At 35.1% G+C, this 27008-nt stretch overlaps 1 protein-coding gene across 4 annotated transcripts in view; it reads left to right on the forward strand.

Moving 5' to 3' along the window:
• The window catches only part of CNKSR2 (connector enhancer of kinase suppressor of Ras 2), a 311777-nt gene that overhangs the window by 85616 nt on the left and 199153 nt on the right, over positions 1-27008 (forward strand). For all 4 annotated transcript variants that reach the window (XM_030305850.1, XM_030305851.1, XM_030305852.1 and 1 more), the window contains exons 3-4: positions 7056-7258; positions 21787-21874. In XM_030305850.1, coding sequence (XP_030161710.1) covers positions 7056-7258; positions 21787-21874 — 291 coding nt within the window. The remainder of the gene's footprint in view (positions 1-7055; positions 7259-21786; positions 21875-27008) is intronic.

The following is a 27008-nucleotide window of genomic DNA, read 5'->3' on the forward strand; positions in this document are numbered from 1 at the left end:
TTGAGGATGATATTCGCTGTGGGCTTTTCATAAATGGCTTTTATGATCTTTAAGTATGTTACTTCTATCCTGACTTTCTTGAGGGTTTTTATTAAGAAAGGATGCTTTTTCAGTTTTGCGAAATGCTTTTTCTGCATCGATTGACAGGATCATATGGTTCTTATCTTTTCTTTCATTAATGTGATGTATCACATTGACTGATTTGCGAATGTTGAACCAGCCCTGTAGCCCAGGAATGAATCCCACTTGATCATTGTGAATAATTCTTTATATATGCTGTTGAATTCGATTTGCTATTATGTTATTGAGAATTTTTGCATCCATATTCATCAGGGATATTGGCCTATAGTTCTCTTTTTTCCTGGGTCTCTGTCTGGTTTAAGAATAAAAGTAATGCTGGCTTCATAGAATGAGTCTGGAAGTTTTCCTTCCCTTTCTATTTTTTGGAACAGCTTGAGAAGGATAGGTATTATCTCTGCTTTAAATGTCTGGTAGAATTCCCCTGGGAAGCCATCTGGTCCTGGACTCTTATTTGTTGGGAGATTTTTGAAAACTGATTCAATTTCTTTGCTGGTTATGGGTCTGTTCAAGTTTTCTATTTCTTCCTGTTTGAGTTTTGGAAGTGTGTGGGTGCTTAGGAATTTGTCCATTTCTTCCAGGTTGTCCAGTTTGTTGGCATATAATTTTTCATAGTATTCCCTGATAATTGCCTGTATTTCTGAGGGTTTTATTGTAATAATTCCATTTTCATTCATGATTTTGTCTATTTGGGTCATCTCCCTTTTCTTTTTGAGAAGCCTGGCTAAAGGTTTATCAATTTTATTTTTTAAATAATCAACTTATTTCATTGATCTGCTCTACAGTTTTTTTTAGATTCTATATTGTTTATTTCTGCTCTGAACTTTATTATTTCTCTTCGTCTGCTGGGTTTGGGGTACTTTGCTGTTTTCCTTCTATTTCCTTTAGGTGTGCTGTTAGATTTTGTATTTGGGATTTTTCTTGTTTCTTGAGATAGGCCTGGATTGCAATGTATTTTCCTCTCAGGACTGCCTTCGCTGCATCCCAAAGCATTTGGATTGTTGTATTTTCATTTTCGTTTCTTTCCATATATTTTTTAATTTCTTCTCTAATTACCTGGTTGACCCATTCATTCTTTAGTAGGGTGTTCTTTAACCTCCATGCTTTTGGAGGTTTTCCAGACTTTTTCCTGTGGTTGATTTCAAGTTTCATAGCATTGTGGTCTGAAAGTGTGCATGGTATGATCTCAATTCTTTTATACTTATGAAGGGCTGTTTTGTGACCCAGTATGTGATCTGTCTTGGAGAATGTTCCATGTTCACTCGAGAAGAAAGTATATTCTGTTGCTTTGGGAGGCAGAGTTCTAAATATATCTGTCAAGTGCATCTGATCCAATGTATCATACAGGGCCCTTATTTCCTTATTGATCCTGTGTCTAGCTGATCTATCCATTGTTGTAAGTGGGGTATTAAAGTCCCCTGCAATTACCACATTATTATCAATAAAGTTGCTTATGTTTGTGATGAATTGTTTTATATATTTGGGGGCTCGCTCCCATATTCAGTGCATAGACATTTATTATTGTTAGCTCTTCCTGATGGATAAACCCTGTAATTATTATATAATGCCCTTCTTCATCTCTTGTTACAGCCTTTAAAATCTAGTTTGTCTGATATAAGTATGGCTACTCCAGCTTCCTTTTGACTTCCAGTAGCATGATAAATAGTTCTCCATCCCCTCACTTTCAATCTGAAGCTGTCCTCAGGTCTAAAATGAGTCTCTTGTAGACAGCAAATAGATGGGTCTTGTTTTTTTATCCATTCTGATACCCTATGTCTTTTGGTTGGAGCATTTAGTCCATTTACATTCAGTGTTATTATGGAAAGATATGGGTTTAGAGTCATTGTGATGTCTGTAGGTTTCATGCTTGTAGTGATGTCTCTGGTACTTTCTGGTCCTTGCAACATTTCACTCACAGTATCCCCCTTAGGATCTTTTGTAGGGATGGTTTAGTGGCGATGAATTCCTTCAGTTTTTGTTTGTTTCAGGTAACCTTTATCTCTTGTTCTATTCTGAATGACAGACTTGCTGAATAAAGGATTCTCAGCTGCCTTTTTTTTTCTGTTCATCACATTGAAGATTTCTTGCCATTCCTTTCTGGCCTTCCAAGTTTCAGTAGATAGGTCTGCTACTATTGTTATGTGTCTACCTTTGTAAGTTAGAGCCTGTTTATCCCTAGCTACTTTCAGAATTCTCTCTTTATCCTTGTATTTTGCCAGCTTCACTATGATGTGTCGTGCAGAAGATCGATTCAAGTTATGTCTGAAGGGAGTTCTCTGTGCCTCTTGGATTTCATTGCCTTTTTCTTTCCCCAGATCAGGGAAGTTCTCAACTATGATTTGTTCAAGTACACCTTCAGCCCCTTTCTCTCTCTTCTTCTTCTTCTGGAATTCCTATGATACAGATATTGTTCCATTTGATTGCATGACTTAGTTCTCTAATTCTCCCCTCATACTCCTGGATTTTTTTATCTCTCTTTTTCTCAGCCCCCTCTTTTTCCATAATTTTATCTTCTAATTCACCTATTCTCTCTTCTGCCTCTTCAATCTGTGGTATGGCCGCCTCCATTTTATTTTGCCTTTCATTTATAGCATTTTTTAGCTCCTCACGAGTATTTCTTAGTCCCTTGATCTCTGTAGCAATAGATTCTCTGGTGTCCTCTATGCTTTTTTCAAGCCCAGTGATTAATTTTATGACTATTATTCTAAATTCTTGTTCCGTTATATTGCTTAAGTCATTTTTTTTTAATTTTTTTTTCCAACGTTTTTATTTATTTTTGGGACAGACAGAGACAGAGCATGAACGGGGGAGGGGCAGAGAGAGAGGGAGACACAGAATCGGAAACAGGCTCCAGGCTCCGAGCCATCAGCCCAGAGCCTGACGCGGGGCTCGAACTCACAGACCATGAGATCGTGACCTGGCTGAAGTCGGACGCTTAACCGACTGCGCCACCCAGGCGCCCCAAGTCATTTTTGATCAATTCATTAGCTGTCGCTATTTCCTGGAGTTTCTTTTGAGGAGAATTCTTCTGTTTAGTCATTTTGGGTAGTCCCTGCGGTAGCTCCAAACTGCAGGGCACTTCTCCTGTGCTGTCGGGAGTAACCTGTGTTGGTGGGCGGGGCTGCAATCAGACCCAATGTCTGCCCCCAGCCCACCGCTGGGGCCACAGTCAGACTGGTGTGTACCTTATATTCCCCTCTCCCAGAGGCAGGACTCACTGTGGAGTGGTGTGGCCCCTTTCTGGGCTGCTTGCTCACTGCCAGGCTTGTGGTGCTGCTTCCATGGGATCTGGCCAATGACGTATTAGCTGGAGTGGATAGGCAAGGTGCACAGGGGTGGTTGGGGCTGCCTTAGCTTGCTTTGCCATGGGTGGTCCGCTGTGGGAGGGGCCCTGCAGCACTGAGAGGGAGGCAGGCCCATCGGAGGGATGGCTCCACAGAAGTACAGCATTGGGCATTTGCACAGTGCAAGCAAGTTCAGTGAAGGGAACTGGTTGCCTTTGGAATTTTGGCTGGGTAATGGGAGAGGGACATGGTGCTTGCCAGCTCCTTTGTTCCCCCGCTGAGCTGAGTTCTGTCTTCCGGGGCTCAACACTCTACCTCCTGGCATCCTCTCACCTTTCCCGCTTTCTGAGAGCAGAGCTATTGACTTTTAACATTCCAGATGTTAAGCCCTGCTGGCTGTCAGAACTCATGGAGTCCAGCCCCTCTGCTTTTGCAAGCCAGACTTCAGGGGCTCTGCCCTGCTGGACGGGCTGCCCCTCCACCACCCCGGCTGGCTCCTGCCAGTCTGTGTAGCACACACCGCCTCTCTGCCCTTCCTACCCTCTTCCGTGGGCCTCTTGTCTACGCTTGGCTCCCGAGGGTGCATTTTGCTAGTCTTCTGGCATTTTTCTGGGTTATTTAGGCAGATGTGGGTGGAATCTAAGCGATCAGCAGGACGCGGTGAGCCCAGCATCTTCCTACACCACCATCTTCCCAGTTCTGGACTCTCTTAGGCCATTGGGAGGTGAACTGAGAGCTTGGAAGACCCCTACCACAGTCCCTGGAACACAGGCAGGGCCTGATTAGGTTCCTCTCTAATGAACTATTACTATCATTGAGCTTCTCTAAAAAATTATTGTAATGTGTTTGTAAACAAATATTTCTTCATGAAAATCATTAATACACAAAAATTAAAAAAAATACTTTTCTACTTCAAGAAAAATGCTTTAATACAGGGGAAAACTTCCAAAAATATGTCAGGAAAGCATTTCAGATATATCATTTAAGTTTAGTTCATATAGTCTCCAAAGGGCAGCTGGGAATGAGCTTTGGAGGGGACCGGCACATGTCCTTCAACTTGCAGAAGGCCTTATCCTTCCTCCAAAGAGTGAGCAATGTGCATATTCAGATGTGATTAAAGATCTTTACAAGGGGAGATTATTTGTGATTATCCCTGTGGGCTCTAAATCCAATCACAAGTGTCCTAATGAGGGAGAGGCAGGGGGATTTGGCCCACACAGAAGAGGTGGCCATGTGATCTCAGGAGCAGAGACAGGCGTTATAATGGCCACAAATCAAGGAATGACAACAACTACCAGATGCTGTCAGAGGCAAGATTAGAGCCTCCGGAAGAAGCATGGACCTGCCAACACTGTGACTTCAGCCCAGTAATAGTGATTTTGGATTTCTGATCTCCAAAGTTCAAGAAAATAAATTTCTGTTGTTTTAAGCCAAATAAGTGAATAAATAATTTGATATAATTATAAGTTGTTCTTATCTAGCCACTAGAGAGTATCCTTAATAACCTTATAAAAAGATTTCCTACTTAATATACTGCCACACTGGACAAAATCTCCCAAATGCTTCACAGATAATCCATACTCAGATGCAAGAGAATCTGAAGAGAATGTTGTTTTATTTGTGCAAACAAAACCTTTTTACTTGAGAGAATATTGCAATTCATATTTAGTAGTGAATGTTGAATAGACTATTTTTTTAAAAAACAAGCCCATGACTCCAAAAGGAATGTTCTTAAATTCTTAGCAAAGAACATTCAGACTTGTATCACTATTAAATCTTCACTGGTAACATACATAACTTGGTATTTAATGTTTAAGTGTGCAAACTCCTCTGATCCCTCCTTTTTCTCCTCTAAGTTACTTTTCTTAAATTACTATAGAAGAGATAAATCGAAATTTCATATCAAGTAGGTACCCAGTGCTTATTGACTTAATAATACAGCTAAATTTATTCTGCCATTTGCTTCCTTTTTTCATACCCCTAGTGTTTTATCTCCCATTTTGCTTATGCATCGCCTCACATATAGCCTGGTGACTTGTAGTTCCATTCTGAACTCTGTCTACTCTAAGCTCTCCAAACACAGGGGAGAATCTCTTTGTGCCACATTGTTCTCAACTGTAAAAGGAGCGTAAGTCAAAATTAGAATTTATTTGGGCCTCAGAGGCTATCTAAAATTCTTGGGGCGCCTGGGTGGCGCAGTCGGTTAAGCGTCCGACTTCAGCCAGGTCACGATCTCGCGGTCCGTGAGTTCGAGCCCCGCGTCGGGCTCTGGGCTGATGGCCCAGAGCCTGGAGCCTGTTTCCGGTTCTGTGTCTCCCTCTCTCTCTGCCCCTCCCCCATTTGTGCTCTGTCTCTCTCTGTCCCAAAAATAAATAAACGTTGAAAAAAAAAAAATTAAAATTCTTTGGGTCTTATGATTTTCTATAAGGTAATAAATAACATTTTTTATTTATATGTGACAATAATGTACATGCTGCTGAATAGTTTGATCAAGGTCATCCTTTGGGCAGGTTAACAAGCTTTTTTTGGAGATGTTTTACAAGTCACAATTAGCTGTTTTAAAATTTAATTGTAACTGGGGCACCTGGGTGGCTCAGTCGGTTGAGCATCCAACTTTGGCTCAGGTCATGATCTCGCAGTTTGTGGGTTCAAGCCCTGTGTCAGGCTCTGTGCTGACAGCTCGGAGCCTGGAGCCTGCTTCGGATTCTGTGTCTCTGTCTCTCTCTGCCCCTCCCCCACTTGTGCTCTGTCTCTATCAAAAATAAATAAAATGTCAAAAAAAATTTAATTGTAACTTATGAAATCTTTCCCTAAAGTTTATTTGTGGAGGTCTTATAGTATTTCCTATTGAATGCAGTAAAAAGAAAAAAGCTTATTTATAAATATTTATTCATATAACTTCTTTCCACATTAATATATAGGCAATATTTATGGTGAAATAATAAATATTACTAGAAATTCAAAGTGAGACCGAGGAAAGTAAGAAAACATACTTAGCAAAAAATCAGTATAATTGCTTTAGATATGCTTCATATTTGTGAGCTAGTGTAACCATGACAAAAATAAAAATAAGTTTAGTTTCATAATTTCTGTTATAAAAAGGAGAAAGTTTATTGGTTTCACTAAGGAATCATTTTTTTCTTGTACCATATTATAGAAGAAATTTTTTATGTGAGTCATGGAGAGGACACAGAATAAAGCTATATTGGATATGATTTATTTCTTGCTTTTTCATTTTATAGTTGAGTTGTGCTTTCTTTACTCACTTTGAGACTACAGAATTTTTAATAGCATCTACATTCATGACTATGCATATGCTAATAGAATAGATACTAAAGATAATTATTGATAAAAATGAATTTCACAACTAAATGGACTTGGTTTAAAAGAAAAACATTTATGTGTCTTAGTGATCTTTCTTTCTTGTGTGGCAGAATTCCAAGATATAATGCCCTCATCTTTGCTTGTTCTTATTAGCACCTAACACATTTTATTGTGATTTGTTTATCTAACATTTCCCCAGATCCTCACTTAACTGTGGGTTCTGCTAGGCCAGGAATACTATCTTAGTCATTTGTAATTCTAAATACTAATTTTGTTACCTGTACATAGTAACGTACTCAGTAAATATTTTAGTGAATGAATGTAATACTGAATTTAAGTTTATTTGTTTTCTCTCTTTTTATAATTCAGAATTATGGCTTGGAAACAGAGAATCTAAAAACCCTTTCTCACAAGTTGAATGCATCTGCCAAAAATCTACAGAATTTTATAACAGGGAGGAGAAGGAGTGGCCATTATGATGGGAGAACCAGCCGAAAATTGCCAAATGACTTTTTGACTTCAGTTGTGGACCTGATAGGAGCAGCCAAGAGTCTGCTTGCCTGGTTGGACAGGTAAAATCTTCCACATGTTTCATAAGTAATCCTCCTCAGGTACTAGCTTGAATATAACATTATTTCATGTATTCTTGTGAAAGGATTGGACAGGTAGAGGAATATCAAGTGACAAGTGTCTAATTATGATTCACCACAATATAAGGGTATCATCAAATAGATATTAATTGTTTGTAAAGTTTTATATCTATGTAGCCAATTAATAATTAGTCCCTGACACTTTCAGAATACCTTAACTGCTTTATAAGCAAAGTCATTTTCGCCTGTCATAACAAGATTTATAGAACTGTTTTGTCTCCTAATTTTCTTTATTCTTTGAATTAATTGGTCATATTTAAGGAAGTGACCATTAGGATTCTATTTGCTGTTTTAAGTAAGGTAATTAGACACTGACACTTTCATAGATTGCATCGCATGTCTTCTTACCCTTGCTTTATTCATCATTTGTTATTACTCACGTTGCACAATCTTAGATATCATAAACATAGTTTTAGGTTTTTTTCTAGTTTAGTTTTTATTTGTCTTGGAACACATAAAATAACAAAAGTTTTCATGATATAAAATGAAAAAGATTAAAATTGAATATGTGATTAAACATTGTAATGGTAAAACAAATTACAATTTAAAAAATTAAGCTCTTTATTTTCATTTTTAGAATTTTGTTGTAAGAGATATGTACTATGTTATAATGGTTACATAACCAAATTTTAAAAAACATTTTATCTCTCATAAGAAACTCCAGCAATATAAAATTTTACCAGAATTCTTTCTTGAGTAAATGTCAGTAGGATATATATTATATATAACATTTTGGCTTTTTAAAAATATGAGGCCTTATATTATAAATAAAGTATTTGTATTTTTAAAGTAAAAGTTAAGATAATTTAACTTTATTCTATATTATCTAAATTTATATATATTAATAATAACATACAGCATGATGATAATAAATCCAGATCTTAATACTAAGCTCTGTGTTATTAGCTTTTTGACAATTAATTGGTGGACAGCGTGTTTCTTTTCCATTATGACATGATTAAAATTTAATTCTCATCATTGTCTAAACTACATTTATCAACTGATTAAATTGTTTACATTTTAAATATATAAATTCTACAAGTTTCATAATGATCTTTAGGTAAAATATATTTAACATATGGCTTAGTCCTTAAGCAGTGTAATATATTTGTTTCAGAAGGCTTCTCACTAATTAGAAAGGCTTCTCACATACTCAATTTTTGTTACATCCTCTTAAACTATCATCTGCTCTATAATTGTGAATTTGCTCGGTCTCAGTATTTGTATTTAGTAAATTTCATTATATATATTTTTTACACTGGTACTTGTGAAATATATTAATAAAAAGAATAATTAGAGAATGTTGTTACTTTTTTGTGGCAGATATGGCTGTTTATAAAACATACAAAAAGCTTCTAGAACACTACGATGGTTTCTCACATTTTATTGTATTACATAATTTTTTATGGTAACGTTATTTTTATCATGTAAGAAGATGCTTTTAGTAAATGCCAGTTAACCTACAAACACATATGAGTGCATACACACATACAAAAAACACATACAAACACATGCATAAAAATCCATCAATGGTGTTTTGAGTTTGTTTCATAGAAAGAGAAAACATGATAAAAAGCCTGAAGGAAATAATTTAAATCATCTGCTTGGCTTTCATTGCTGCAAAGGTTTTCACAATGCTTATTTTGTATTCCATCATACCACGATGATTGATTAAATCAAAGACCATTTAACATTTTGACCGTAAAAATGAAATATGTACTTGGAAGAAAAAAAAGACAATATTATGATAACTTTAAAATCATCTGCTGAGACTGTAAATTGAAAAAAGAAACTGAAGTTTATATTTTGAAGATCTTTCACAGAAAAGTTCAGGTCCAGGCTGGCTTGACTATAATGATGATCCTTTAACAAGCTTAAGTTTTAAAGAGGAAAGAAGGAGAAAAAAATTTTTTTGCCATGCTAAGGCACTTGGACTTATGCTGAAAGCCTTGGGAACCTGTTTAGGGTCATTGTGTTTAGACCTGTGGATTTTGATAATTACTAGAGCTGTAGTTTTAGGAAAAATTAAAGAAGAGTAAGGGTGAAAGAAGGAAAACTAACTTAAGAGGCTATTTTAGGAATTAATCATGCTGCTGCTACATCAGTTAATCATGCTGATGATTCTGATGCTAATACCTCCAGCCACACTCATTTAATCAAAGCAATCCTAGGAGGGTTGTCTTCATTTCATAGATAGGACAACTAGCACTTATAGAGGTTAAATTCAAAACCAAATGGCAAGTAAGTGGTGGAGCCATGATTCAGTCCAGGCATCTGACTACAGAGTTGATCCTGCTCTTTACTGAAGTTTTTAATTAGAGAAACAACAGTGAAGATGGAATAATGTCAGAGATATTTATGCAGACAAATAAGAATCCAGGACAGGTAAGATCTAGAGACTATGGGAGGCATCTAGGTATCTGACTTGACTGGCCCAGTTGATGTTGATGCCATTATCAATAGAGGAGGAACAGGTTATGGTGGAAGATGAATGTTGAATTGAGTGTCAGGCATGATAAATTGTGCAAAGGTCTTTAGAGTATTGCTGCTCAGAAAAGATGTATGATCAGTAGAGATTTGGGAATAGTTAAAATAGAGATGATAAAGTCATGGATATATTAATATGGTGGTTTAAGGAGCTTTTTAGAATGGATTCCTTTTATCCTGCTCCATTTGTGTTCCATAACACTTATACCCTTCTAAGACTATATAATTTACTTATATATTATTGTTTCTGTCTGATTATATGATGTATGCTTCAAGAGAGCAGGGATATTCATCTGATTTGTTCACTGCTGTCAGAATTATCTAGAAGAGTTCCTGGCCTGTAGTGGGTGCTCAATAAATATTTTGAGTAAAAGAAGAGAACTGGGATAGGGAGTGAGCTTTGTGAACCACCAACAACTGAAGGTTGAGTAGAAATGCTGCTTGTGGAAAAAAATGAGAAGGCATAACCGAAAAGGTAGGAGAGAATTAAATGAGAGTGGGGTCATGGAAGCCAAGGGAACAAAGAGGTTTTCTTAAATTTTTGTGGGTTTTTTTTTTTTTTGAGAATTCAGTATTGGTTTTTTTTCCCAACTTTATTGAGCTGTAATTGACATATAACTGTGTAAGTTTAAGGTGTACAACATGGTGATTTGATACACATATATATTGTGAAATGATTACTGCAGTAGGATTAGTTAATACATCCATCACCTTTTTTTGTGCGAGTAGTAAGAACATGTAAGATGGAAGTAAAGAGTTTTATGGGGAAAAGGAAGAGGTCTGTAAGATCAAATGCTGCTAAGTGATTAGGTAGGGTAAGGACTGAAAGTGTGTGGTGCATGAGGGAATCAGGATATATGTGTTGTCCAGTTTAGTGGTTTTATTTAGAAGTCATGAAAACTGGATGCATGAGTTGGTTATGAGTTAAAAGTGAGAACTCCTCTATGGGGCGCCTGGGTGGGTCAGTTGTTTAAGCTTCGGACTTCAGCTCAAGTCATGATCTCAAGGTTCCTGAGTTTGAGCCCCTCATCAGGCTCTGTGCTGACAGCTCAGAGCCTGCAGCCTGCTTCCGATTCTGTGTCTCCCTGTCTCTGCCCCTTGCTCACTCATATTCTATCTCTCTTTCCAAAATAAATAAACATTAATTTTGTTTTAAAAAAAAGTAAGTGAGATCTCCTCTTTGAAGAAATTTTTCTTTGAAGTGGTGTGTAGTTTGGAATAGTTTTGTGTAATATTAACTTCCCCTTTTCATAAATTCTTAATCCCATAGTGGTGCTAGGAAAGAGGAAAGGTAAATGATGAATGGTTACTTCTTTATTTGGGAGCTTAACTTTGCTTCCTCCTCTGCCATGGATTGTATGAATATCTTAACTGTTCCTTGGCTAAATTTCAGAAGGTCCTGAAATCAATTTAAATGTAATAGAACTTTATCTGTAACCATGCCAGGTGAAATGTTTAGGCTGTTTGTTTTCCTGACAAGTAACCCAGACTTTTGTCAGAGATTATTAGTGGGTTTGTATTTAAGTTATATTTTTATTCCTTTCAAAGAAAAAAAATGTTTTCTAGGTAGCAACAAGAACACAAGACAACACTTCACATGTCCTCTTGTTTCATTATGTCCTACAAGCTACACAGGAAACAAAACACATAATCATTGCTAGAATAGCCACAAGAGCAGTGTTCTAAATTACCATTATTTTGAGTCCCAGCCAAAATGCATCATGAAATAGTGCAGAGGAGTAGAAGGCTGAGAAAGAGTTGAATTTCAGCTCTCCCTCTAGTCCTGGGTAATCTTGAACATTAACTTCTGTTTTTATTTTCTTTTTAGAATAGGATGTAAAACCTGCAGAATTTGAAGTTCTCTTCTAAGCACTAATATTCTATAATTCATTGACCTTGTTCACCAAAGCTATATGAGCAATATATCCAACTTATTTCCTTCTAAATAATATCAAAGAATGAACACTAACAACATTTGTTAATTACTTATAGAATCATGATTTAACTCCCTGCCTCTTCTCTAAATAAATTCAGTTAATATTTTTAAGTTCTAGAACAAAACTAATCTCTTTATGCTTTCTTTATAAAATGTAAGACTGTGCCTTGTTTATTTTTGTTTGCTTTTGAAGAACATAAAACTTAGGTATTTAATTATAAAATTCCATAGAAATGATGTTGACCAAAAATTCTTAATATTTTGATCTGTTGATGTAGATTTATTTTAATTTAAACAAACAGTGATATACATTTTTTCATCAAAAATTTTTTTGCATTTGGGGAGAACTTGCATGCACAGCAATATGATATGGGTTTATTACAATTTCTTTTGTATCACTTTAAGGGGGAAAAAGGAAAAAAAACAATAGGTGAAAATCTTTAATATATTTGTAGATACTGAACTAGATGCTTTCTATATATCAACTCATTGAATTCTCATAAGGCAGGTATCATTATCTCCATTTTACATATGAAACAGTAAGTAATTTGCCTAAAGTCATTCATCTAGCATGAAAATTAAAATTTGAATCTATTTTTGTCTGATACCAAAGTGCTTCTTGTTTCTCATTTGTGATTTTCCTTTGTCATGCTACATCTCCTTTCGAATGTTGACTAATTCTCAGAAACTTTGAGGAAGTTATTCTTTGAAATGCTGCATAAATAAACATTTATTTTCATTTTGGTATTGCTCTTCAAGTGCTGAACAAGAGTGCAACTTTTCTCTTTTTTTTTGCCTGGATACTTAAAAATCACTATATAGAATTTTTATTTGTATAAAGTGTAGTTCACATTCTACTTTGAAGTCCTCAGTGAGATATCTTTTAAATCGTTGAAAACCTTTTGAATGTTTAAGAATTAAAAGTTACAGAAAAAATGTTTGCAATTCACAAAAACTTCAATTTCAGTGGAGCTTTCATTCAAATAAAATTCATTTTTAAAAACCAGCTCCTTACATTTCTTCTTAAAAATTTTTCTTTAATGTTTATTTATTTTTGACAGAGAGAGAGAGAGAGAGAGAGAGAGAGAGAGAGAGAGACAGAGCACAAGTATGAGAGGGGCAGAGAGAGACACACACACACACAGAATCCCAAGCAGGCTCCGGGCTCTGAGCTGTCAGCACAGAGCCCAAAGCGGGACTCGAGCTCAGAACCATGAGATCATGACCTGGGCCGAAGTCTGACACTTAACCTACTGAGCCACCCACGCACCCCTACATTTGTTAAATCATATAAAATCAAATGGTGACAAAATTGCTTTTTTTCTCCCATTTTAAATATTAACTTGAATGAAGCAGCAGCCTTTTCCAGAGGAAAAGCTTCAGACATGAATCACATTTGGTAGCTTTACTGTTTATTTTCAATGCATGGTTTACTTGTCTATTTTTAACCTGAATCCCGCTGTTCTTCACACCTCATCTTTCCTACAGTTTTATATGGCTTTGCCAAGTCAATCTATACTTGCGGGTTTATGGATTACTGTATTTATCACGATGTACAGTAACATCATTAACAGTATTCTAAGTATTATTTATAGAAAAAGTTTATTTTGCTATTTATACTGAAAGTTTATTATTTTCTCTCATTTTTAGTATTAATATATAATTCTAATGTTTCTAAAATACCTTTCAAGACCATTCTGTTTTGAAGTGATCAATGAGATATCTTTTTATATCATTGAAAACCTTTTAAATGTTTTAAGCATAAGAGTAGGGTGATAAGGAAAAAAATATTTTCTTTGAAATCTTTAGCCTTATCTAAAAAAATGGTTGAACTGATTTCTTTCATGATGGGAAACTATAGGACAAAAATGAATTCTATAACAGGAAAAAAATTATAAAAACCAAACTGCCACAAACAGTACCACATACTGTGGCCTATTCTTTGGTCTTCTTTCCTCTCCTGTGCTCACTGCTCTCACTTGGTACTTGTTCCAGAGAGAAGCACTAATGTTAGCACTGCTGCTGTTCATGGACTGCCCCTCAGGCTCAGCAGTGCCAGCCTGAGAAATAGTAAGGCATTCCAGATGTCCTTTTTAACTTCTTAGCTTTTTAACTTTCCTTATTGGCTTCTAATTTGCTTAGCATTTCTGAACCATTAATAACTTTTCCATAAATGTAATACTTTTGTTTGAAAAGAACATATAAAGAATACTGTCTTAGAGGGTCATCAACATTTGCGTTTGCAAGAGGTATAAGCATTGTATTATCTATATGATGATTTAAGAGGAACAGTTGCTTAACTTTTAAGTTCTAAATAGGATAGTTCCTGTAGTGGCCATTTATTAATGAGCCAAGAATTTCTTTTTAACTTTCTGGCCTCAAGAAGCTTTCCTGCCATGAATTTAATTTCCTTTACTTGGAGTCACTATGTTCTTTTTTTAAGTAGGCTGAGCTCTAGCTTGGTTTTTTTTTCCAGACTGAAGAATAAATTCCTCTCTTTTCTTTTATGTTTTGTTTATGAACTCATCATGCTCATTTACTCTACAAAGATCTGTTTCTGTATCTCAGATGATCTTTAAGTCATGATGGAGTAATCATCTTTGGTAACTCACAAAGATTGGAACTCTGTCTGTCATTCTTCATTTATTTATGTATGTGTATAGCCAAAAATCATCATACCAAACATTAATATCTTCACAATAAGAATAGTTCTTTAGTATGGTTGTACATGATTTGCCTTTGAAATAAAAACTTTAGGGGAATTCACTAAAATAGAAAATCAGTGTTTTCTTTGGTTTATGTCTAGTTTTCCCCCAGATTTTTTGACATTTAATTTTGAGCAAGAAGCTTGTGTTACATGAAATGTGAGTGGTCAAGAAAGTGGAAAACGCCTTAGAATTCAGTTTGCTACAGGCATTCTGTCATCAAATAGATTCTTTGTTTTATATATTTTGAAGATCACATTTATGGGAAAAACCATGCTGTATTTCATCTTATCACTTTTGAATGAAGTTTTGAAATTTTTTTTTAATTTTTTTTTTCAACATTTATTTATTTTTGGGACAGAGAGAGACAGAGCATGAACGGGGGAGGGGCAGAGAGAGAGGGAGACACAGAATCGGAAGCAAGCTCCAGGCTCTGAGCCATCAGCCCAGAGCCTGACGCGGGGCTCGAACTCACGGACCGCGAGATCGTGACCTGGCTGAAGTCGGACGCTTAGCCGACTGCGCCACCCAGGCGCCCCGAGAATGAAGTTTTGAAATTTTATTAACAGACTGACCTTTTCGAACCTAGGAACCCAAACTCTTTGTACTCATGCCAGAGCATTTTGAATTCTTAATTAAAATGCCAATTTGTATGCTTCACTGCAGTAAAAATGGCCTTTAGTTATTTTTTAATGATTTTGTCTTAGAAGTGTTATATTTTACATATTTTTTTAAAAATGGTTTTAATGAGGCCTAATTTACGTTCTGTAAAATTCACCTGTTTTAAGTGTACAATTTAATGAGTTGTAGTAAATTTAGATACACCTATGCAGTAAATATCTCTACAATCCATTTTAGAAAACTATCATGAGAATAGATTTTTTAAAGTTGGTTCCTCACAAAGAGGTTAATTTTTTTTTAACTGAGAACATAGATTAATCAATTACATACATTTTTTTCCAATTGAATTCTTAATGTCTCTTTCTGTTTTAGTAAATTATGATGAAAAATATACTGAGTTTTGGAATATAGATTAGTGGAAGACAGCCCATAATAGGCTGTGCTATATAGAATCATTTAGAAAACAATATGTTAAAACCACTGACAAAAGAAAGACTCATTTAACAAATAGTATTGGGACACTAGGTAAAGTCTTTGGAAAATAATAATAAAACACTACCTTTTGTTTACTAAATCATTTTAAGTATATAATTTATTTAAGTGGAAAACAAATCCATAAGAAAATTATAGAAAATATAGACAAAAAATAATTGCTAGATGTACAAAGACTTAAGTGTTTTAAATATGGAATAAAATACAAATGAACATACTAATTAACTTCTACATAAAACTGAAAAATGTGTCAAAGTATAAGACAGATGACAAACTGGAAAAAAATAAATACTTGCAACAAACATATGAGAGAAGCAGAGTATTGATGTGTACTATGTGAATATTACATGCATATTTTTAATATCAAAATGTAAGAGATGAGCATATAGACATTTGAAAAAAGAGGAAACAAATTGCTAAGATGTATGTACCAAACAATAGAGTTTCAGAGTACATGAAGTAAAAATTGATAGAACAAGAAGAAAAAGGCAAATCCACAGGTATAATCGGATACTTCCTATCCACTCTCTCAAAATTAATAAAACTACCAGACATAAAGTCAGTAAGAATTAGAAGAACTGAATATCACCACCAAACAACATTATATAATTGACATCTTTAGAGTATTTAATCCAACAAGAGCAGAATACAAATTATTTTTACGTGCCCATTGGCGTATTCTCCAAGATAGACAATATCTGCCTCATAAAGCATACTTCAACACAATTTAAGAGAATTAAAATCCAGTTAGAGTGTATTCTATAACTATAATGGAATCAAACTAGAAATCAAACTACACACTTCTAAGTAATCCATGGATAAAAGAGGAAGTCTCAAGGGAAGTAAAAAAATATGTTAAACAATGAGAAGAGAACAAATCATAATTTTTGTGGCACACAGATAAAGCAGTGATGAAAGAGATGTGCATAGGACTGAATGCTTATATCAGAAAAGAGATCTCATCAATCAGCTAAGTTTCCATCTTAAGAGAATAGGAAAGTAATTGCTAATCATTGTGTGTAAATTTTCAGTTAAGCAAGATGAAAAAGTCCTAGAGGTCTTCTATAAAATATTACACCTGTAGTTAACCCGTAGTTTTTATTGTACATGTAGTTAACAATATTTTCTTGTACATTTAAGGTTTTGTAAAGAGGGTAATCTTGTGTTAAGTATTCTTACAATAAAATAAAAGAAAATGGAAAAATAAGAAAAAAATAAGCCTAAAGCAAGCAGAAGAGGGTAATAATGACAAAAGATCAAAAATCATTGAAACTGAAAACAGAAACACAATGGAGAAGTCAGTCAAAATAAAAGGATCATAAAGGAATACTACAAATAATTCTTTATACATAAATTTGACAGCTTAGATTAAATCAACCTTGAAAAACACCAACTATCAAAACTTACCTAAGATCAGATAGATACTCTGAATAATCCTGTAAGTATTAAAGACATTGAATTAGACTTAGAAACCTTGTGTAATGGGGTATAAAAGGTCCAGGCCCAGATGATTTCCATGGTGAACTCTATATATTTAAAGAGGAAATAACACCAATTCTACACAGTCTGTTCCAGAAAAAGGATAAGTAGGTAATCTTCCATCTCAATTTATGAGATGATCATGATCCTGATCTCAATACTCGATGAAGACCATAAAAAAAAGAAAACTACAGACCAACATTTCTCATGAATTTACATGTTAACTTGTTAACCTACAAGTTAAAATCCTCCACAAAATATTGGTAAACCAAATCCAACCATACATAAATAAAATTATATACTGTGACAAAGTGGAATTTATTCCAGGTATACATGGCTCCTTTAACACTTAAAAATAAATCACTATGGGGATGCTTGGTTGGCTCAGGTAAGCATCTGACTCTTGATTTTGGCTCAGGTCATGATCCAAGGGTCATGGGGTAGAGTCCTGCATTAGAGCCTGCTTAAGATTCTCTCTCTTCTACCTCCCTCGCTCTTTCTCTCTCTAAAAATAAATAAGTACATAAATGGATTTAAAATTATATCAGTGTAGTCCACCTCATAAGTGGGTTAAAAAATGAAAATCATATGATCGTAACCGTTAATGTATAAAGAGCATTTGGTAATGGTAATTGGTAATTTGGTAATTGGTAATGAATGCGTATCCTGTACCCATTCTTTAGAAAACTACTCAGAAGTGTAGCAACAGATTGGTAATACCTGAACGTGATATAAAGCATATATAAAAAGGAACAGCTAAACTTCTACTTCCCTTAAGAAAATGAATGGTTTTCTCCTAAGACTGGGAATACGGTAATGCTATGTGCTCTCACCTCTCCTATTTAATAATCTGTTGGAAGTCACATTCAGTGCAGTAGGCAAGAAAAGAAATCAAAGGACTAGAGATTGGAATGAAAAAACAAAACTTCCCCTATTTGCGGATCATATATATCCCTGTGTAGAAAATTCCAAGCTATCTACAAAACATGTTAGAACTAGTAAGTAAACAGCAAGGTTGTAGGATACAAAGTCCGCACACAAAAGTTAATTGTATTCCTACATACTAACAATGAATAACTGGAAACCAAAATTAAAAATGTATAATTTACAGTTGCTCCAAAAGTAGTGAGTTGCCTACATATAAATTTAGCAAAATATCTATGGGATCAGTATGTGAAAACTATAAAACACTGATGTGGAAAATCAAATGACATAAATGAAACACATACTGTATACTGTATTCATAGGTTGGAAGTCTCAGTAAAAATGTCAATTCTCAAGTCTCCCTACATATATAAGGAAATTCATATAGAAATTCCCACAGGGGTTTTTTAATAGCCACAGGCTATATGATTCTAAATTTATATTAAAGAGCAAAGAAACAAGAATAGATCATCAATTTTGAAAAATAAATTACTCAATTTTAAGTATTATACAACCATTGCAATCAAAATTGGTATTGGTGACAGGATCAACACCTAGATTTTTGATTGTGGAGAATGGATAGCCTTTCAGCAAATGGTTTTGGAACACTTGGATAGGCATCAGGGCAAAAAGTGAAACTCGAGCCAGACCTCACACATTATATAAAAGTTGACACTAAAATGAATTACAGAGCTAAAGGTGAAACATATAACTATACAAATTTCGTTACAAAATATGACTTTGGGTCACGTGAAGATTTTCTCAGATATAGCCCTAAAGGTCTAATCCAGAAAAATTATCAAGTTTGACCTCAAATTAAAAACCTGGTATGCTAAAGTTCCTGTTAAGGGGTTGGAAAGATAAGCTATGGCTCATTCTAGGGACTGAGAAGAAATATTACAGGTCGCCTATTCAACAAAGAATTTGTATACAAAATGTGTTAGGAACTCTAAATTCAATAGTAAGGATACCAAAAATCCAAATAGAAAATTGGCAAAGGGCTTAAGGAGACATTTCACTAAAGAGTGACATATATATATATGTGTGTGTGTACATATATATATATGCACAAATATGCACATGAAGATGTTCAGCATCACCGATTAGGAAACCATTCAGGAAATACAGATAACTCTTAGATATAAATATATATAAATATAAATTAGATATAAATATAATATAAATAGATTTCTAAGTAAATATAGAAAAAAACACCTTGGGGGATTAAAGACCTGAATGTAAGACCTGAAACCATAAAAATCCTAGAAAAGAGCACAGGCAGTAATTTCTATGACATTGGCCATAGCAAGTTCTTTCTAGCTATGCCCCCTGAGGTAAGGGGAAAAAAAGCAAAAATGAACTATTGGGACTACATCAAAATAAAAAGCTTCTACACAGTGAAGGAAACAACAAAACTAAAAGGCAACCTACTGAATGGGAGAAGATATTTGCCAATGACATATCCAACAAAAGGTTAGTATCCAAAATATATAAAGAACTTATAAAACTCAACACCAAAAAAACAACCAATTAAAAAAAATGAGAAGACATGAACAGACATTTTTCCAAAGATGTCCAGATGGCCAATGATCACATGAAAAGTTGATCATCACTTACCATCAAGGAAATGCAAATCAAAATTACAATGAGATATCACCTTACATCTGTCAGAATGGCTACGATCAACAACAGAAGAAACAAAAGGTGTTGGTGAGGATGTGGGGAAAAAAGGAACACTCCCACACCCTTGGTGGGAATGCAAACTGGTGCAGCCACAGTGGAAAACAGTATAGAGGTTTCTCGAAAAATTAAAAATACTATTACCATAGGATCCAGTAATTCCACTACTGAGTATTTACACAAAGAATATGAAAACACTAATTCAGAAAGATAAAGGCACCCCTATGTTTATTGCAGCATTATTTACAATAGCTAAAACATGGAAGCAACCCAAGTGTTCATGGATTTATCCATTCATGGATAAATTTATCCATTTATCTAATGGATAAAGAAGTGGTATATATACACAATGGGATATTATTCAGCCATAAAAAAGAATGAAATTTTGTCATTTGCAACAACATGAATAAACCTGGAGGATATAATGCTAAGTGAAATAAGTCAATCAGAGAAAGACAAATACCGTATGATTTCACTTGTATGAAATTTAAGAGTCAAAAAGAAAGGAGCAAAGGGGAAAAAAAGACAAAGCAAGAAACGGACTCTTTTTTAATATTTTTTAATGTTTATTTTTGAGAGAGAGAGAAGGAGAGAGAAAGAGAGGGAGAGACAGAGGATGAGCGGGGGACGGGAAGGGGCAGAGAGAGAGACACACACACACACACACAGAATCTGAAGCGGGCTCCAGGCTCTGAGCTGTCAGCACAAAGCCTGATGCAGGGCTCGAATTTACTGCAAGATCATCACCTGAGCCAAAGTCGGTCGCTTAACTGACTGAGCCACCCAGGTACCCCCAGCAGACTCTTAACTATAGAGAACAAACTGATGGTTACCAAAGGGGAGGTGGGTGGGAGGATTAAGGAGTGCACTTGTCATGATGAGTGGGTGATTAAAATAAAACCAGAAAAAAATGTCTTGGGAAAATAATTACATAGATAATAGAATGGCCAATATGAAAAATACATGAGTGAAATATAAGCTTAAAAATAGCAAATAAAGGACTTCTCTCTTATATGAACCCATGTGAGAGTGGGAGGTGCTTGAGTTGTAGTTTCTTAGAAGAAACAAATTGTTTGTAACCAGGAAGTGGTTCCATATAAGCCTTCCCAGTAAATTGCCTGAAGAGATATCAAAGAGTAGGCCTAAAGCACTAAGGATTCAATAATTTTACTAAATTTTCACCTCCATACCTTCTTTTATATTACTGACTTATTTTCTTTTCATTAAACTGGGGCTCCTAAATCCTGTAAGCTTTGGCCTTACAAAACCTCATTGTCATTCACAGATGAGAGAGGTTAAGAAGTAATGGAAAGTCATTGTGAATTCATTTGGTGACAAAACGCTTGCTTGCTTGCTGCTATTTGTTCATAACAGCCTTGTAAATATAAACCTTATATCAGAATATATTTATTATATATGTACCAAGTTGTTTTAAAAAGGCTATGAAGTGACATAAATGATTGGTTTAGTACAAGATAAAACCTAGGTAAGTCTATAGAGGCAGTATATTAGTGTTTAACTGTTGACTTGTGGGCTCAGACTTCCTTGGTTTGAATAGCAGTTCTACAACTTACTAGTTGTTACCCTTTTTGTCAGCATTCTCATCTGTAAAATGGGAATAATAATAGTGCCTATTGACATAAGAGTTTTTGTGAAAATAACTTAGTACATGTAAAGCATTCAGAACAGTAACTGGCACATAGGTCTTCAGTGTTGGCTGTCAGTGTTAGCCCTGAATTGTGAGTATTTCAAGAAGGTAATGTATTGAAAATCTTCATTTGAAAATAAACTAAAATGTTGTCTTTGCCTAAAGTACTCCTTTATTTGGTGTTTTATTGTAGACGTAGTGTAGACGCCTTCTACATACCGAAGAACCAATAAATATTAAGAACTAAAAAAAGAAATTTGAAAGAAAGCAAACTTTATGTTTCTTGAATTTAATTCTGTTCTAAGCCATTTCCTGAATCTTTTTTCTTAAATATGTCCTGAATATTGTTTTTCACTACGTAAACTTCAGAACAACTCATTTCCTATTATTCAAGATCTTAACTTTAGGCATTGCATTTTAGGACTTTTCAAAATCTGTTCCTATTATTCACTATTTTTTTTTCCTTTTCCCTTTATAGGTCACCATTTGCTGCTGTCACAGACTATTCAGTTACAAGGAATAATGTCATACAGCTCTGCTTGGAATTAACAACAATTGTGCAACAGGTATTAGCTGGCAACATTTCCTTCTCTTAATTTATTATCTATTTCATATTCAAACAATGAATAGTATTCCTTTTTACCAAGAGTTTGTAAGATACTGGTTTGGGAGTTTCTACTTAAAGACAAATGGTTCTAAATAAACCAAATATGTGGTTTGGGAAACTATTCATATATCCCAATAAACAAGCATTTTATTTACCAGAAGATGTAAAAATGTAAAAGTATACTGAACTTCTAGAGAAATCATTATAAGATCATAAGTCTGGTAATCTCACATTTTAGTGGAGAGGACTGTACTGCCTTTCACAAAATTAAATTTCCCCATTTAGATAACAGTCTAAGACTTTTGCTCTAAGACACTGTTCTTTATTAGTACAATTATTAGTTTCATTTATATATTGCACATATGAAAAAATACTCATAATAGCTTTTAACAGTGATCCCTTTATGTGACCTGATTTTATTTTTACTTTGAATATTATCCAAACCAGGGATCCCCAAATCAAATGCCTTCAGGAGTACCGCCACTAATATAAATCAAGCCAGGCATGAGATATGGAGAAATCATAGAGTGATGAATTGACTAGTACATATTTTATAAAATTTAATTAAATCTAATAATGAAACACATCTGAGAAGTCTGAAGCCTGCAGCCACCATGCTGTGTAAGCCCTGATGATGGCAGCCTCATGCTGACGCTGCTTTCTTGGGTGCTGGTATTTGTTAACCTATCCAGTGTTTCAGAAAGAAAGCAGACAATAAAATAAGATGATACAGGAGATTTGGGGGAAAACTGATGATTTAATTTTTTATTCTACTCCCTGTCTTTTATTACCAGGGATAATTATAGGAAGGAGGGTAACTTTGTGACTTTTAATTGTGGAACACATCAGACATTCATCAATGTTATATCATGGCATTGATAAAGTCAACAACTCTTTGTTACTCAGAGACATGCATGGAGAGAGTGAACATTTTTTATGAGCTTTGAGATACCCTAACAGTCTCACTGCATGTCTTTTTATTTGATATCAGTAAATGTAATTTCTGAATTTACAAGGTCTCAACTGGATGATGGGGAGAAGAGTGGCGTTTTAGGACAAGACTCAGCAAACATTTGTAGAAGATAGATATTAAGTATTTAAGGTTTTGTAGGCTGTGTAGTGTAGGCAATAAGGGCCTTTTGAAACTACTCAACTCTGCTGTTTTAGTGCAAAAGCAGTGTTAGACAATGTGTAAATGAATGGGTGTGGCTATGTGCCTATAAAACTTGTTTTGCAAAAAAAAAAAAAAAAAAGCTGCAGATTGAATTTGCCCCTTGGGCCATCTTTTGCTGACAAGCGTTCTAGGGCATTGTTAGTCCAGTGTGGTCTGTGGACCAGCAGCATTATGATCCCAGGGGCAAAAAAGCAATAATATAACCTATGGGTTATTATTCTTACCCATGACATTTTTTAAAAATGTATTTTTTAAAACTCGATTTCTTTTAAAGGCATTAAACTTAACCAAAGATTTGAGATATGGACAACAGTGTATTAGTTTCTTTCTTTTACTATGAGAGAGAAATTCTCTCTGATTTAGAGATGCATATTACACAGTATTTTTATAGTACTCTTCATACCTTTTAATATAGATAGTGCTCACTAGCAATCTGTATTAAACAATCATAATAATATAAGAATTATTAACTGCTACATGAGAAGATCTGTCATAACTGTATTATGTGTGTTATTTAAGCTTTTTATTTATACATGAGACCCAAAACAATGAACAGATGGTGAAGTTGAATGTGAGAATTAAAAGTTTATTTTTCAAGTTTTTATACATGAGAAACTCCTATTGTCAATTCTATGAGAATGCCATCCATCTGATATCATCTTGCCAAGTAACTTCATTTCCAAGCATAATTATGACAGAAAGTGGGAATTTTTCAGTTCTTGTGTCTCCTCCAAACATCTGGACCTGGATAGCCTATTTAAAAGTTTACTTTTGAGTAATTGGCTGACTCTCTGTTGCCTTAAAAACGAAGACTGCAAATCTAAATGGCAATTATGATGTTTTCTTGAAAATCTTGAAGAAGAGTACTCAGGTGTATTCATTTTCCCTTAATTAATGCATAATGTTTTCTCACATCAAAAAGGGATCAACAAAGTGATCTTGAAAAAAATTACCTTTAAGTGTACAGTGAAATCATATATGGAGAGTTTTCTATGTTTAGAACTCACAGGTTCCAAAACATACCTTTGTCATTCTAACCTTCAGATGTTACATTGAGAAGAATGGCTGAAATGATTTTCAGTGAATTAAGATTTCCTGTAGAGAAATTGTCCAGTGGTGGAAGTGCGATTTCTGTCAGATATGACTAACTCCCACCTATTCTGCTATTTTTAAGAACATACCATCTAAATAACAAGTGATTCAGCTTTTGTTCCAGAATGTATGAATACCTGCTATTGACAACTACTTCATAACAAACATATGCCATTCTGATATTACCCTCAAAGGCTTATTTGTGCTGTCAACGCAACCTTTAACAGATGTACTATGTGGCTCAACATTCTCCTTGGGAATTTACTTTAGACACTAATGGGTTTAAGTTTTGCTGTTTATAGCTCAGGAAACATGGTATAGAGACATGCTTTCAGAAGTTGAACTTGATGTACATTCTGTCTTGCCCAAATACAGAATTATTGAAAACACTCCAAATAATTGAAATATTCCAAATATACTCAGATGTAGAAGGACCTTCTGTACTTTCCACCCACTGTACACTCTGGTTTAAAGAGGATACCTTGCCGTTCTTAGGACATTTTGTTCTAACATTACCTGTTTCTATTTTTTAAAGTTCAGTAGCTCTTTTGCCACAGTTCCTTCTACCTCACTCTCATTTTCCTATCACATGTCCTGTTCCACTCATCACCTTTAAGATGCTTCTGAACAAAAACCTCTATACATAGGTAGTTTTGGTTCTTGCCTTGCCCACTCCTTCCCAACTTGTACCTGACCAGATTACTTAATTCATCTACTTTAACTACATCCTTTCTGTTGTATCTTAAGGGAAATGTTAAGATACCAATTTCTCTTCATAAAATACATCTTCCTGACATCCTGATGTAATTTACTTATAAGTATAGAATCGATCACTTTCAGACTAGTCATTCCAAAGCCCAGCTTTAATTTTGTCACTTTTAGCAATTTTCCTCTAGTTTCCAAATTGATTACAAACTCCTTTCTTTGGAATTCAAGGGCATTCCAAGTATGGTCCTACCATAATTTCAGTTTTACCTTCCAGTACTACCATATATCTTAATTGTAGTCTACTTCATGTGGATGACTTACTGTTAATAAAATAGATTTTGTGTCTCATCTTTTTATGGTGTGTGGTCTCCTCAGAACATGTCCTATATATCTTTCTCTCAGCCTGGTAAAATCATGTTCTATTCTTTTTTTTTTTTTTTTAATTTTTTTTTCAACGTTTTTTATTTATTTTTGGGACAGAGAGAGACAGAGCATGAACGGGGGAGGGGCAGAGAGAGAGGGAGACACAGAATCGGAAACAGGCTCCAGGCTCCGAGTCATCAGCCCAGAGCCCGACGCGGGGCTCGAACTCACGGACCGCGAGATCGTGACCTGGCTGATGTCGGACGCTTAACCGACTGCGCCACCCAGGCACCCCTCTATTCTTTAAGGCCTCTAGGAAGTGCCTCATTCATGAAACTTTCACTATATCCCACAGCTCTTTGTACTTTCTTCCTACTTGACCATTTATATTTAATGTAACTATTGATATGGTTGGAATCGTAACTGCCACCTTGCTGTTTGTCTTCTATGTTTACCATATGTTCTTTATTCTTTTTCTTTTCTGTATATGTTTTCATTAATTATTTTTTATGATTCCATTTTCTCCTGTTTGATGACTCATTAGCTATAATTCTTTGTTGTATGTTGTGTGTGTGTGTGTATATACATGCAATGGAATATTGCTAAGCCATAAAAAAAGAATGAAATCTTGCCATTTGCAACAAATGGATGGATCTACAGGGTATAATGCTAAGTGAAATAAATCAGTCAGAGAAAGACAAATACCATATGATTTCACTCATATGTGAAATTTAAGAAACAAAATTAACAACAAAAAAAGGGAGACAAACACTCTTAAACAGAGAACAAACTGGTGGTTAGCAGAGGGGAGGTGATGGGCAGGGGGAGGGGAGGATGGGTGAAATAGATAATGGGGATTAGAAGTACACTTAGCATGAAAAGAACTGAGTAACATATAGAATTGGTCAATCACTGTATTGTACACCTGAAAATAATGTAATGCCGTATGTTAATTATACTGGATTTTTTTAAAGTCCTAATATGAACAACGCAATAAAATTTTAAAAACTATGGCATAATACTAAATACTACTTTACATAGCATTTCACATCTTACCTATGAAAGTTATATTCTGCTTTGAATAATTATTATCTAACTTCAATTAGATTATGAACTTCTTAAAGACAAGAATGGTGTCTTGCTGATTTTCACATATAGTAGGTGTGCATTACATACTTGGTAAAATAAATTGACCTGAGATCCAGTTATCCCCTCTGGTTAGCACATGCTCATTTGTACTCTTCCAAGAAAAATTTGGTATTAGATCCTTCAATTGGTACTCATTTTATTTCATCTCCTGTGTAAAAGCTGTCGTTCTTTCTCTGCTAGTTATGTAAAGAACCCCAGAGAGGGGTGCCTGGGTGACTCAGTCACTTAAGTGTCCAACTCTTGCTTTTGGCTCAGGTCATGATCTCACTGTTCTGAGATCCAGCCCTGCAACCGGCTCTGTGCACTGACAGTGCAGAGCCTGCTAGGGATTCTCTCTCTCCCTCTCTCTCTGCCCCTCCCCTGCTTGTGCTATCTCTCTCTCAAAATAAATAAACTTAGGGTCGCCTGGAGTGGCTCAGGTGGTTAAAGCGTCCGACTTTAGCTCAGGTTATGATCTTGGAGTTCATGAGTTCAAGCCCACATTGGGTTATGTGCTGACAGCTCAGAGCCTGGAGCCTGCTTTGGATTCTTTGTCTCCCTCTCTCTGTCCCTCCCCTGCTTGCTTGCTCGCTCTCTCTCTCTCTCTCTCTCAAAAATAAAATAAACA

Source organism: Lynx canadensis, chromosome X, assembly GCF_007474595.2.
Source record: "Lynx canadensis isolate LIC74 chromosome X, mLynCan4.pri.v2, whole genome shotgun sequence".
Classification (NCBI taxonomy): domain Eukaryota; kingdom Metazoa; phylum Chordata; class Mammalia; order Carnivora; family Felidae; genus Lynx; species Lynx canadensis.